At 44.8% G+C, this 15,180-nt stretch overlaps 1 protein-coding gene across 2 annotated transcripts in view; it reads left to right on the top strand.

The window, feature by feature from the left end:
- Nucleotides 1-15,180, top strand: part of SLC22A18 (solute carrier family 22 member 18) — a 92,532-nt gene that overhangs the window by 9,580 nt on the left and 67,772 nt on the right. The window contains exons 1-3 of one of the 2 annotated variants that reach the window (XM_035120941.2): nt 6,297-6,470; nt 12,862-13,086; nt 14,852-14,949. In XM_035120941.2, coding sequence (XP_034976832.1) covers nt 12,898-13,086; nt 14,852-14,949 — 287 coding nt within the window. In that variant the 5' untranslated portion in view covers nt 6,297-6,470; nt 12,862-12,897. Of the gene's footprint in view, nt 1-6,296; nt 6,471-12,861; nt 13,087-14,851; nt 14,950-15,180 lie in introns of those variants that run through there. The other variant, XM_060276191.1, reaches the window with a different exon arrangement.

The following is a 15,180-nucleotide window of genomic DNA, read 5'->3' as shown; positions in this document are numbered from 1 at the left end:
GGACAGAAATCCCTGCCCCCCACCCCACCCCTCCCCACCTTTCCTTAACCATACTTTTGGCAGTGGCAGTGGAACTCCTTGTTTCCATTCTCCCACAACTTACAACGCTCCCTTGGAACAACACCAAATCACTACATGCCATGTTATTTCAAAGGCATTGTGGATTGCAGAGGCAGCCCCTGCTGGCATCAGCCCCTCTCCCCTGTACAATGCTCCCAGAATGATACTATACTGTATTAAGATGTGGCCTAATTTTGTGGGGGGGATACTGGCCATCAGAAAGGCCTGTGGAAAGGTGTTCCACCCCTGCAAGAAAAGTGTTTAGGGAAAGAAGGGGGAAGAGGCTGCTACCCTTGCCTGTCTTATTATGGAGCATGACTTGAGCGAGGAGGAAAGGAGTGCAGCTCTGGGATGTTTTTCAGAGCAGGCTCGAGGGTGTCATCTGCTGGAGAAAGGGGGTAACTGATGGATTCTCCTTGCTGTGGCGAGTGAGGTGATAATGAGGCTTTCAATAGTTACTCTTGTTTTTGGAAGATTAGCATGGAGGATTCGAACCGCCGACCTTCTGATCAGCAAGCCCTAGGCTCAGTGGTTTAACCACAGCGCCACCTGGGTCCCTTCGAACTGCTAGGTTGGCAGGAGCTGGGACCAAGCAATGGGAGCTCACCCCGTCACAGGGACCATTGCTTGGTCCCAGCTCCTGCCAACCTAGCAGTTCAAAAGCACGTCAAAATGCAAGTAGATAAATAGGAACCGCTACAGTGGGAAGGTAAACAGTGTTTCCGTGTGCTGCTCTGGTTTGCCAGAAGCAGCTTTGTCATGCTGGCCACATGACCTGGAAGCTATACGCCGGCTCCCTCGGCCAATAATGCGAGATGAGCGCGCAACCCCAGAGTCGGTCACGACTGGACCTAATGGTCAGGTGTCCCTTTACCTTTACCTTAGCATGGAGGAATTCACAGAAGGAGGAAAATAAAGGCTCAATGCTTCTGTCCTATTTCATGCTATCAGTTTAAATCAGGCACCCCCAAACTTTGGCCCTCCAGATGTTTTGGACTACAATTCCAATCATCCCTGACCACTGGTCCTGATAGCTAGGGATCATGGGAGTTGTAGGCTAAAACATCTGGAGGGCCGCAGTTTGGGGGTGCCTGGTTTAAATTATAACGCCTCCTTGTGAGATTCTTTGCATTTCTAATCAAAAGCTTAAAGGATACCTTTTGGGAAGCTGAATATTTTTGAGCTAATGTGGTTTTGAACCTATGCACTGCTGAGCTTGATGCCAGTCCCTGGCGACGATGCATAGGAGTGCAGTCCACATGGTCGACTGATCTGGGATACGACCCCATGTTTCCCTAGCCAAATTCCAACATTATGCCTCCTTTTACCAGCTCACAGTTCTATCTCTGTCCACTGATAGCTTAATAAATAGAGTTTTATGCTACGTTCCAGCACTCTTTGTGTGTGTGTCAATAGATCAACACAGCTGCATACATTTGTTGGACTCATGAGGGTTGTCACGATGAGCTCCTGCGCTTCAAGATTTACTACTATGTACATCACAAAGCACTGCTGTACCTCATAAAATTTCCATTTTCCAAAATGGGCGAATATTTTCACCATCCCTCCAATCTCAGAAATATCCCCCAAAGTTTCCCCTTCAAATGTTTGTGTGGGATCTAGGGGACATAATCACTTCGCTAATGCAAATACACATATATTGTACCAGTTTAAATATGGAACAATTGTTTTTTGGGTGTGTGATTATTATTATTATTATTATTATTATTATTATTATTATTATTATTATTTGCTATGAGTACATGGTTTAAGTAGCCAGTGTATGTTTTGTTATATGACTAATTGCAACAGAAGACAATTTGGTGTAGCTCTATTAGATATATAAAAAGAGGGGTTGGTGGTAGGTTGGGATGGGAAAGAAATTTGAGTCACTTATCTTTTAAAAATTAACCGACTTCAGTCACACTTTCCGCAACATTATGCATATCCAAACGTAGTCCTCCTTCCAGATTCATGTAGCGGAATTTTGAAAGGCAGCTCTTCAGCCAAGTAATGTTTGCAAAAATGCAGCCACCAGAGTAAATTGTGCATAAAAATGTGACTATAAGCAAAAATAATGTACAAAGAAGCATTCTATTCAGGGAAATTGCTTTGCAAAAATGTGTATATTAGGCAAAATTGCATAGAAAATTTGGCATATTATAAGAAATCCATAGTTTCTCATGTTACAATACAGTGGTACCTTGGGTTACAAATGCTTCAGGTTACAGACTCCACTAACCCAGAAATAGTACCTCAGATTAAGAACTTTACTTCAGGATGAGAACAGAAATTGCACGGCGGCAGCAGGAGGCCCCATTAGCTAAAGTAGTTTCTCAGGTTAAGAACAGTTTCAGGTTAAGAACAGACCTCCAGATCGAATTAAGTTCTTAACCAGAGGTACCACTGTACTTTAAAGTGTTGAAAAATTATATGCTGCTTTTGAAATCCCTTCTTTCCATATGAGAGAGAGAGAGAGAGAGAGAGAGAGAGAGAGAGAGAGAGAGAGGAGACACCTCCTCCTGGTCTCCGCTACACTTTCCTCCTTTTAATCTTGCTGCAGAAAAAAACCCCACTCATGTTAAATTTCAAATGATTTGCATGCAGAATTTTCTGAGTTCCAGAATTAGCCATATCTAGACCTAACATTGAGGGTGTTCTTGAAGCTACGAACATGAGTTTGACCAAACTGCGGGAGGCAGTGGAAGACAGGAGTGCCTGGCGTGCTCTGGTCCATGGGGTCACGAAGAGTCGGACACAACTAAACAACTAAACAACAAGACCTAACATACACCAACACTGAATCTATGAATGAATACAGTAATTAGAAGCACCATCTTATGTTTACTCATAAGTAAGCACCATTGAGTTCAATGAAACTCTCATCTATATATGTTCTAGTTCCCAAGTTTATTGTTCTATTGTAAATGCCATGACAAAACTGCAACAACAGTATCAACAAAACAATACAGAATAAACATCCATAACACAAGCAAACACCCTTAATGAAAGAGAGAGACATACCAGAGACACCAACAAGCTTAAATCTCTCAGGTATGTGTGCATAAGGCATTGCTAATTGCCTTTGTGTGTTGTCATCCCCCCCCCCCTCTGTGGAATGGTCTCCTAAGTGAGACTCACCTGACATCTTTTCCATGCCAGGTTGAGACTTTCCTGTTCTTCTGGTCATTTGATGGATTATGATCTGGCCATGGCAAGGCTTTATGTTCGTGTCACATCCTTGTGGCCCCCTTCCAACTCTACAATTCTATGATTTTATGCTTCAATCTTTGTGCAGAGATTTCAAGAGAAATGTACTTAGCTAACAGTAGCTTCTGGATCTAAGTGACTGTTTGTGGTTCTTTGGTGCCCTCTAATGTTCAAAAAGCCATGAAAATCAATATTCAGTACTAATTGCCAATGTGAAAAGCAAAACACACACACACACACATGCATAATTTTATCTGTACTGTATTCCACCTTTCCACAGTTCAAGGCGGCTTACAGCATGAACAAAAACCCATAACCAAAGCATAAAAGTAGTCATAAACAATAAATAAAACATTTTTAAAAATACGCAGCCAAACGGAACAATTTCCACATAAATCACAGCAAGATCTAAAATAAAGGTAAAGGGACCCCTGACCAATAGGTCCAGTCGTGACTGACTCTGGGGTTGCGTGCTCATCTCGCATTATTGGCCGAGGGAGCCGGCGTACAGCTTCCAGGTCATGTGGCCAGCATGACTAAGCCGCTTCTGGCGAATCAGAGCAGCACACGGAAATGGCGTTTACCTTCCCGCTGTTTATCTACTTGCACTTTGACATGCTTTCAATCTGCTAGGTTGGCAGGAGCTCGGACAGAGCAACTGGAGCTCACCCCCTTGCGGGGATTCGAACCGCCAACCTTCTGATCAGCAAGCCCTAGGCTCTGTGGTTTAATCCACAGCGGCACCCGCGTCACTATAAAAAAAAAGGTACCAAAAAACAAAAACAAACCCCCAACGGCAACCATAGCAAAAAAGAAAACCCACAACAAAATTCTATAAACCCTAGCCCAAGAGTCTGTTCAGCAAGCTGGAGTCAGTCAGTGTCCTGCCCTCCCAAGCCAGGTGAAAAAAGGCCTGCAAGACAGGGAGCAGGCCCTCCCCAATATAGGGGGGGGGTCAACAGCCTCCAGATTCTAAGGAGGCTCCACTACTGAAAAGTCGTGTAGAAGTACAACTTCTTCCTGGTGTTGGTGCTGCTTCAGCACTTTGAAGGGGTGGGAACACTCTTGGAGAAATTCTTTTAAAAAAGACATTCATCCTGCAGAGAAATCATTTAATGGGTTGGATAGGACTTGTCCGTATCAATGTGTTGCTTGATAAGCATTTTTTGTATTTTGTATTCAAGAGGATATGTGACTTCTTCATTTGGGGGGAATGGAGATAAAATTCTAATGTGACAGGCTGGCATAAGTCAGGGCAGCATATAATAGACAATTTCCTCCTCAAAGCATGGCCCCAAGGACTTGTTCCTGTCATGTGTTGTGTTCAAATTTTGGTGTGACACAATGCAAAATGTGAAAGGTACACTCACATACAGCTCCTTTGAAATGAGCAGGCACCGTGCAAGAGCAAACAAAACAGCTCTCATTCATTTCAGTGGGGGGGGGGTCGTTGCACAGCCAAACTTCCTGATGGATTGGGCCTCTTAAGTACACAATCCCGACTTCAATCCTAAATATACTTCATTGAAAATAAATTCTGTTGAAATGATTGGGGCTCTCCCCCTCCAAATAACTCTGATTAGGACATGAATCATGCTATATCTACATCTGCAGATTAAATCCTTGTATAAAACCACTTAATCCTTCATTTAGAAATATAAATACTGAATTCAAACTGTGGCGGCTCATTTCTGGAATCGTTGCAATGTTGGGAATGCAAAAGCTGGCTATCATTCCATTAACATCCAAGACGTTAGGAAGATACTGGAACGAGCCAGGGTTCTCGAAAGCCTCTTGTGGTTTGTCAGAGGAACGCTGTCAATTTTCTCAGTGCACGCTACATTTTGCAAACAGCAAAAGAGTTTTGAGAGAGGGTTGCAGGAGGGCTTGAGCCTCCTTGGGGCTACAGGATGGGATGCACCCAGGAAAGTGAACTCCTCCCATCCTCCCCGGGTGTCCATTGTCTCTACTTGGCCAGGAATGGCATGTGCAGTTTGAATTTCACCAGAGAAAGGCAAAACAATTTTTAATTTGGGGAGCCAATAGTGGGGTTTTCTTTTTCTTTGGAAACAGAACTACTTGTCTGCCTGCCAGCTTGCCTGTTACCTGTTACAACTTGAACTTTGTGAACAGACATTGCAAAACATGTCCCCATTACAAATCTCTAGAGCTTTCTCTTCCAAAGGATGCTGTTTTACATTGTTTCAATTGGCCCGCTATAAGTAACATACTCTAGTTGTCTATTTCTTTTGTAATTCGCATTACAAATGTTGTTCACTCCTTTGGGGGCCTTTGTGCCAAAAGTGATGTAGAAATAAAGCAGACCAAAGCAAAAGAAAAGTGATCCTGTGGATCTGCCTTGGATCTGTTCACCACTTGGGAAGTGGAGGAGACTGCGAGGAATGGGAGGAGAAGGACGGAACTTCTCAACTTAAAATTTGCAATAATAATATTAATTTTTCACTCTGTATGGTCTTGGACACCACTCAATCATCTAGGTAGGTGAAGCAGCAGAGAGACCAAAGTACTGCCTTGGTAGTGTGCAAACATGGCTTGCCTTGGGCACTTTTTGAATATGAAAAGGGCACCATATGAAAAAGAAAACCCGGTCAAATTCATGCTGCAGTTGCAAAGGAGGAATTGCTGACTTCAAGCAACTGTGCCTTGAAATTCCAATATGGAAAAATCACAGTTCTCAGTGGATCTGCTAGTGTGAAGGAAGAGATCTTTGGATCCCATGAAGCAATGGAGTAACAGTTCTCTGTGTTTACTGCATAAAAGAATGGATTTCTGGACAGTCACAGAGCCACCCATGTCCCCACTCTCTTTCACTGTTAACCTTGGAACAGCAGAACAGCATGCCAATGGTGAGAGGAGGATGCCAATGTTCTGTGATCAGAGGACAGTCTGTAATTTGCAGAAAGTCTTACTGCCCTTGTGGCAGACATTGTATCTCCCTGGCACAGAATATAGCCTCTTTCGATAGCAAAGGAGTGGCTGTTGCATCATTGCTGGAGCCTTTCATAGCTTTACTGCTCTGCTCCCTGTTGATAATTTTTACACAGTCCCTATTAGGTATAAACCAGGAAGTCAGGCTTTCTTTCTTCACTTGTGTAACTTGGTAGTAAATGCAAGCTGAGGAGGGCTGTTTATGCTCAGTTGAACTGAATGTTGCAGCCGAGTCGACCTGTTGTTAGTCTGTAAGTATTTTTATTTTATTCAATAACAAACATGGTCATCAAACTAGAGTATTGTTTTCATTCACTCATTTTGTAATTCATTTTGCACAAATTGTATTGCTAGAAATGTCACTACGGTAGGTGCCATTGGGGCTAGAGCAATTAGAGTTCACCAACTACCAAGGCTACATCTTTTGAAGGAAGAAAGGAAACAATAACCAGAATGTGATCAGATATGCATTGAAAATCACTCTGCATTAATTTCCCAAACCATCATAGAAACATAGGAAGAATTGGGGGTTGTGGCAGTGGCAAACTAATATTTAAAAGTTGTTATATACTAGCCGGGGTGGCCAACTCCCAAGAGACTGCGATCTACTCACAGAGTTAAAACTGGCAGTGATCTACCCCCCTTTTTGGGGTTCAGGTCAAAGTTGTTGAGTTTTTTTAGGGAGGAGGTAAAATGTTGAGCTTTTCTTAGGGGAGCCACAGTTGTTCAGCTTCTTTGGGGAGGGAGCCAATGATCTACCAGTGATCTACTGCAGACATCCATGATCTACCAGTAGATCACGATCTACCTGTTGGACATGTTTGTTATATAGTTTTAAATAGTTCTTGGCATAGCTGCCAAGTTTTCCCTTTTCTCGCGAGGAAGCCTATTCAGCATAATGGAAAATCCCTTAAAAAAAGGGAGAACTTGGCAGCTATGGTTCTTGGATGCTGTTGAGGCCAAGTTATGGTCTGGGCAAGTTCACCCACAATTCTTCACTCTGAGGAAGGATCCCATTTTGTTGGCAGTGGGTGGTTGAGGCAAGGGCTGAGATAGTGGATGGGAAGGGGAGAGAGGGAAAGGGGATAGAGGAGGAGGAGGTTGTATCAAAATATGTAAAACTAAGTCAGAGATAGGACAGCAGTCAGGGAGAGAAACAGGTTAAGAAGTGAATAACCCAGAAGTGAATCAGCACAAAAAGTAGAGCGAGAGAGCAGGAGGGCCAGAGAGAGTTCGGAGTTGAAAGAAAGCTTGTTTAAATAAAGTTATTTGTTTTGTGATACTCCTGCTTGACTCTTAGGGTTCATCCAAACTTTTTCCTATGCTTTCCAGGCATGGGTCTGTGGGACAAGAGATCAGCATTTACGTGAGCAACTGTTGCGAGAAGCAGATTTAACACTGCATCGCTGCCTGGAGAAAGGCAGGGCAGTAGAACTTTCTGAAGCAAGAATTAAAATATTAGCAGGCACAGAAGAGACACGGGTGCAAGACACTGGGGGATGCAACCTAGTGAAGGGGCACCCAGGATACAATGCCTGTATTGTGGGAAACAACACGTAAAGAGTAAAAATAATAATACCTAGCATATATGGACAGCAGTAGTGCAGTGGGGGGGGGACTGGGGGAGGGGCTTGGTCCCGGGTGCAGCTTTTTAAGGGGGCGTCACCAGGTGCCTCCACAACAAGCTCCTTCATCGGAGTCTGGCTCTGGCACATGAAGGAGCTGTGTCTGGGCTGTGGTGTTCATGCCTGGTTACAGCTGTTCCTTGGTCAGGTCTGACCCATGGGTGGACAGCAAGAGAGTGAGCGGCAACACTGCTGCCCACCCTCCTCAGCTGAAGTGCGCTTTGTGCCCAGCTGTGGCAGCTCTACCCCCAGGTCAAGTCTGTCCGAGGGGCAGAGAGAGGAAAAGAAGAAGAGTTTGGATTTGATATACCTCTTTAACACTACCCGAAGGAGTCTCAAAGCGGCTAACAATCGCCTTTCCCCTCCTCCCCCACAACAGACACCCTGTGAGGTGGGTGGGGCTGAGAGACTTCAAAGAAGTGTGACTAGCCCAAGGTCACCCAGCAGCTGCATGTGGAGGAGTGGAGGCACGAACCCGGTTCCCCAGATTACGAGTCTACCGCTCTTAACCACTACACCACACTGGAGAGTCGGTGGCAGCTTCTCTACCCCCCTCCTCGCCTGGACTGTGCTGCGTGGAGCATCCCGTGCCCCTCAGATGGCGTGGGCATATGCTGTGCCACTGGTGCAAAGCGCATGGCAAGCCAAACCATTGACCTAAGAGTCAAGCAGGAGTACCATAAAACAATTTTCAAAGCCTGTAGAGGTGTGTGAAGAAACCTCCGAGACAGTGAAAGTGGTGCAGGAAGACAGGGATGAGTCTGAACACTGTCAGGATATCCTAGTAAAATAAAAAAATTCCTTCAGTAGCACCTTAAAGACCAACTAAGTTTTTGTTTTGGTATGAGCTTTCGTGTGCATGCACACTTCTTCAGCTCATACCAAAACAAAAACTTAGTTGGTCTTTAAGGTGCTACTGAAGGAATTTTTTTATTTTACTTCGACCCAGACCAACACGGCTACCTACCTGTAACCAGGATATCCTAGGATTGACTTTGGGATCACCATATCAGGATGTTCACATAGTGGGAAATACTGGGGTGGGGGTGGGGTGGGACTAATACCTACCGTACGACACACTTTGCTTATATGCTGTTGAACAAAAAAAATGGTTTGCTCTCTGCTGGATTGTGAAGCAAGCTGCAATGCGCTGCCGGTGACAATGGTTAATGAAAAGACAGACATTGAACCATGTCGCCACGCTTATAATGTACAACAAGAGTATCCTGAAATCTGTGGGCAAGGGCAGACTTAAGATTTGCAACCCAAAGTACAATATGCTTAATTGTTTAGAATTTGTTATTGTGAATAGAGAGGACCGCAGACCATCGATGGGGAGCAAAGCAGTGCAAACCATCCAACTGATTCAGGTACAACATCAGAGTAGAGTGCATGTGCTATGGACCAGTGAAGAGAGCCAATCAACTGCCTGGACAATGGTGAATATATTGCAGATGTTTGGTGGTGTTTTTCAGGGAGTGGGGCATCTAGCAAGGAAGGAGAATGTGGAGCCATTGAGAACTCCCCAAAGAAGGGTCCCAATACTGAAGCAGGAACTAGCCAGCCTACAAGCTAAAGGCATGGTTGCTTCAGTAAATTATAGCACAGCATGGATCAGCAGTCTAATTATTTTCTGCAAACCCTCAGGAAGGATGCACATTTGTATTGATCCTAAACCTTTGAACAGAGCACTAAAATGCAGCCTTTACACACTAACATCCATTGATGGTGTAGGAAGTGACCGACCCCAAGCCAAGGTTTCCTCAGTGTTTGAAGTAAAAAAAAATGGATTCTGGCATACAGAACTCAGCTCAGAGTCAAGCTGTCTTGCCACTTTTGCAACTCCTTTTGGCAGGTACCTTTGGCTGTGGATGCTGTGGGCCCTGCTTCTGAAGTATTTCAGCATCGACCAAATCAAAAAGTAGAGAATGTTCCAGGCCTCAAAAATCATTGCTTATGAGATTCTAATTGTGGGAGAAGATGGTACTGGAAAGGAAGCAGCAAGAGATCGTGACAAAAAAATTAAGCATGTTTTTGGAGAAGTGCAGAGAAAGAAATATAAAACCCAAATAAAGTCAGGTTACAACTAAAGGAAGTGCCATACATTGGCCACCCGTTGACAACAGAGGGTCTGAAAGTGGACCCTGCAAAAGTAAAAGCAATCCAGGTGTTACCATGATCTAAGGATGCAAAGATTTTTGGGAATGGCAAACTACTTGGCTAGAAGATTAGTGTGAGCCACTCCGACAGCTGACACACAAAGAGGTAGAATGGGAATGGTCAGAAAGTCATTTGAGAAGATAAAGGGCACCATAGCCAGTAGTCCTGTATGAAGATATTACAACCCAGGGGAGCAGTTAGTGTTACAGTTACACAATGCGATGCATCTGGGCCAGGGCCAAGAGCTGTGCTGTTACAGAAACAGCAGCCAGTTGCATTTGCCAGTGGAGCACTATCAGAAACCGAAAGAGGATATGCACAGATTGAAAAAAGGAACTGTTGGCTGTAGTTTTTGGCATGAAATGCTTCCATCAACTTACATTTGGCCAGAGAGTGCATCCCAAACTGGACCCTAAGCCACTGGAAACCATCCTGCAGGGGCCATGGTTGAGTGCCCCAAACAGGCTTCAGCACATGTGAACCACCCTGAGATCTACGGAAGAAGGGTGGAATAGAAAGATTATCTCATCATGGTAAACTACTACTACAACTTTGGGGAGAGAGATCCACTGCCAGGTATTATATCTGAGACAATGATAAAGAAACTAAAGTGCCATTTTGCCCACTATGGAATAGCAGATATGATATGCTCTGATAACGGACCATAGTTTCAGAACATTCCAAAAGCAGTGGGAATTTGATTATCAGACATCCCCCAGAGCAATAGAACAGCTGAATCAGCTGTCAAAATGGCTCAGAGAATTTTGATCAAAGCCAGAAAAGCAAGGACTGGTGCATATCTAGATATCCTGGACCACCAGAACACACCTTCATAAGGTTTGGATGGGAGTCCAGCACAGGGAATGATGGGTTGAAGGATAAATGCCTTGTTACCAATGAGTGCGGCTTACTACAGCCAGAGAGCTCCAACAGATGAGCTGAGCTGATTGTAGAACAGAAATTAAGACAGGCATACTACTGTGAGAAGTCAACTAAAGACCTACTGATACTCAAACTTTGGATACGGCCAGTGGAGTGACACAATAAGGAGTGGAAGAAAACTGAGGTCCAAAGTCAACTGGACATACACTTGTTTGAGATGGTAACTCAAGAGGACTAAGTTTTGAGAAGGAATCAAAGGTAATTGCAGCGCAACAACCAACCTGTACACTCAGACTAGCAGGACAGACGGAAGAGAGGCGACTTCAGGAGCCGAAAGATGCCAGTACAATTGTTGACTCACCCCCTGTAGAGAATACCCACCTCCTCTTGCACAAGCAAATGAGAGACAACCCAGCTCACACTCATCTCAATCCTGCTTGGATACAACATTTTTTGGTTCCCACCTAGAAAGAATTATAACTCCTGAAGCAACACAGATAACCCCCCTATGTCTAAATTCAAGGGGGCATATGGACTTTTGAAACCATATAGTTAACTGTAATAATCGTTCACTTAAAGTTATGAAAGGAAATATGTATCAGTTATATGTGGAACTAAGTAAGAGGGAGAGGAAAGCAGTCAGGAAGAGAAACTTAGTGACACTGAGGGAAGGTGCAGGTAAAAGGAACAGCTGCCCAGAAGTGACTCAGCAGAAAAAGGACAGAGAGAAATCAGGAGGGTCAGAGAGAGTTAGGGTTTATCCACAACTACGTTTTGCTCTGCTCTTTCCAGGCACAGGTCCATGCTTTAAAGCTCCATGTCCAAGCGTTGTTGTTGTTTTCTGGCCCACAACTTTCCCTGCAGAAACCATTTTTAAATGGACATTATTACAGTATTATTATGGACAGAACAACTAATGAAGCAACTTGAATAGGAATGAAGTCAGGCCCTATGACCAACATATACACTCCATCTCTGTACTAAAATACCTTCCAGCCAATTGAGCTTCCTAAGCCATTTTAAGTTTCTTACCCATTCTGAGCTGCAAAGCATTTTAGCATCAAGTCCAGAGCTAGCAATCCAGTGCAGTGGGTAGGCAGGTCCAAGCATCCTTTATCTCCAGCAGAGCCACAACAGCAGCAGATAGAAAGGAAGAAACAAGGAGGGGGAAAAGGAAAACAAAATAAAACAAAATAAAAGATAAATAGAGGGATGCCTAGCAGCTCTCTCTTCTGGGCATCTCTTTTTATCTGCACACCATGGATGTTCCTCCACCTCTTAGCAAAGCAGTCTGCTTATCAATGGGTCCCAAGGTCACTCACCAGCAGAAAGTCAATTTGACCCACAAGCAGGTTTTTGTTTTGTTGCGTTGCGTTTCTCAGAGCTTGCGCAGAGCCTGAACTTTACACTGCTGCCATCTGTTTTAGTCCATCATGGTTGCTCTGGGGCTTGCAGAATCCAGTGATTCCTTGGGCTTGGCAGTGCCAGATTAACAAACCCCACAGAATGCAGAGGGACATACTTCCTTGCGCAGAATGAGAATTACACTGTCGTTCCAATTGTAGTTCTTCTTTTTTTACTAAAGCAGAACCTTTCAAAGAGGCCAGCTTGACAGTTACCTATCCTGAACATCATAAAAGGCTAGTGAAAGAATGTGACAGTGGTTCCAGACAACTGGCTTATTCGCACACAAAACTGGTTGTTACCCCCACGCTTCCTAGTGCAATTGTCCCATCACTTTCCTAACTACAAAAAGTCTGATAAGTGTCAGAAAATTGCACTGGAAAGTGCTAGATCACAGCCACTAGCTGGCAATGTTGCGTCACCCCTGTGCTGCAAACCTATCAGCAGGAATGCTCCCTGACTTGACTGTCACCCTCCACCTCCACTGAAAACCATGACCTTTGTACCTTCTCTGTTAATGAGCTTGTGTTCCTTCCCAGTGGAAAGGTCATTCTCTGTTGTATTCCTCCAGACCAAGGTGTGTGCCTGACAGTTTACCCAGCGCAGCATGAACCTAGGAATCCCTGCAGAGAGAGCGCAACAACAGAGACGGAAATTGAGAGATGAGCCCTTGGAGAAGGATGATAATGATAACAGCAGAATAAATATGACCTCAAAGCAAAGGCTGATCCAAGTCACTTATCTGATTACAGCTGTGGACCTGGCATGCATGTTCATGCAGATGGGGATTGTTCCAGTGAGTATACAGTATAGAGTATAGATTTTTATTAGCTCCACCCATTATTATTTTTTCTAAAGGAAAAATGCCTTAGCAACTTCCTGATCTAACTCCAGCTCCCTGACTTAGTATAAGAAAGTGTAAGTGAACCTGGTTAAAATCTCCACATGGACACGAACCTCTGTGTGTGTCCTTGTCTCTCAGCCTAGCCTACCTCACAAGGTTGTTGTGAGGGTAAAAGGGATTGGGGAGAGAACCACCTTAAGTGCATTGGAGAAAAGGCGGGACATACATATATCAAATGCTTAACTTCAGAATCTACCATAGAAGAGGATTTGTGCAGGAAGAGTGTTTAGTTTGATGATGGTTCCTTGATCTAATTCAGTTGATATACTGACATAAACTTTGCATTACAAGGTGTGAGAGGGATATTCTAAAATACGTTAGAGTAGACCTGTCGAAATCAATGTACTTAATTCATTGCAGCAGATTTATTATTTAGTGTGGCTTAATTGGATAGGACTCATTTATTTATTTTTAAAGTTGCCTGAGTGGTGCAACTTCCACACTGTGTTATATAACCAGCAGGACCTTCAAAATGTGTGCGAGAATGCCAAGTAGCTAGTGGGAACTGGTGGTGATCAAGGAAAGCACTGATGCTTTTCACTAATTACTTGTAACGAACACCTAAGCTGAGCCCTTAACAGATTCTGTTTGTGGTATCTGCATATCATACAACCTTGGTCTTCAACTGGATCAGGAGCCAATCTAAAAGAAGTTGCACCAGAAGTACCACCAGAGAAGAGAAAGGAGGCCATCTATAGTATGGGCATATATTCATTGTGGGTCATGTATTACTGCAGGCGGGGCAGCGGGTGGTGCTGTGGGTTAAATCACAGAGCCTAGGGCTTCCCGGTTCGAATCCCTGCGACGGGGTGAGCTCCCGTTGCTCGGTCCCAGCTCCTGCCAACATGGGCGTACCCAGGATCAAAACTAGGGGGGGGCAAGGGGAGGGGCCAAGGCACGGAAGGGGAGGGGCCACAAAGTAGGCGGGAACAGCGAACTCGCGCTCCGCCGGGCTGTGCCCCTCCCTAGAAGCAGGGCTGGTGGGCGGAGGCGGAGCCCAGCCCAGCGGAGCGCGAGTTCTGCGTTCCCGCCCGCCGCGCCGCGCTCCCTGGTTCCCCGCCGCGCTTGGCCTTGCCTGAGGGCGCGCCGGGGAGCTGGAGGGAGGGTGCGGCGCGGTGCGGCGGGAATGGCGAACTCGCGCTCCGCCGGGCTGTGCTCCGCCTCTGCCCACCAGCCCTGCTTCTAGAGTAGGGCAGCTGCCCTAACTTGCCGAATGGTGGGTACGCCCTTGCCTGCCAACCTAGCAGTTCGAAAGCACGTCAAAGTGCAAGTAGATAAATAGGTACCGCTACAGCAGAAAGGTAAACAGTGTTTCCGTGCGCTGCTCTGGTTTGCCAGAAGCGGCTTTGTCATGCTGGCCACATGACCTGGAAGCTGTACAGCAGCTTGTGAGATTGAAGACATGATGTGGTTCTGTGCCACAGAGGGCAATTCTGTTAGGTGACAGCATGTTTTGAGCCAGTGAAGGAGGCCATCTGCTTTGGGGCTTAAGAGGACATTATTTTGGCTTGAAGGGTGACCTTACAAGTCCTGCTCATGCAAATTTAAGAGATTGCACCATGGTCTCACCAACATTTTAGGATTTAGTATTAGCTTCCATGTCATTCATAAATACAGTATAACATACACCTTTTTCTTTCATTTCACCCCCTTTCAGTATTTGGCAACCAGCCTGGGTATGGATGCTGTTGAATTTGGCTACTTGCAAACAGTCTTTGGTGTTCTTCAGCTTCTGGGAGGTCCCATTTTTGGGAGGTAAATATAACAACCACAGGGAACCCTGTGGAATGTCAGAATTGTTTGGAGTTAATAACACCATTTTATTTTTAGCTCAGGGAAATAATTTAAATAGCCATCTGGATTTCCTATACTGGTAGCAGGGGAATGAAAGGCTCTTTTACTACTGTATTGTATACTAACCAACTCTATATTCCCCTATTTTTTTTAATGTTCTGATTGCCGCTGGATATTAGCCAATGCAGGAAC

The sequence above is a fragment of the Zootoca vivipara genome, chromosome 1 (assembly GCF_963506605.1).
Source record: "Zootoca vivipara chromosome 1, rZooViv1.1, whole genome shotgun sequence".
Classification (NCBI taxonomy): Eukaryota; Metazoa; Chordata; class Lepidosauria; order Squamata; family Lacertidae; genus Zootoca; species Zootoca vivipara.
This window is presented reverse-complemented; position numbering and strand designations above follow the sequence as displayed.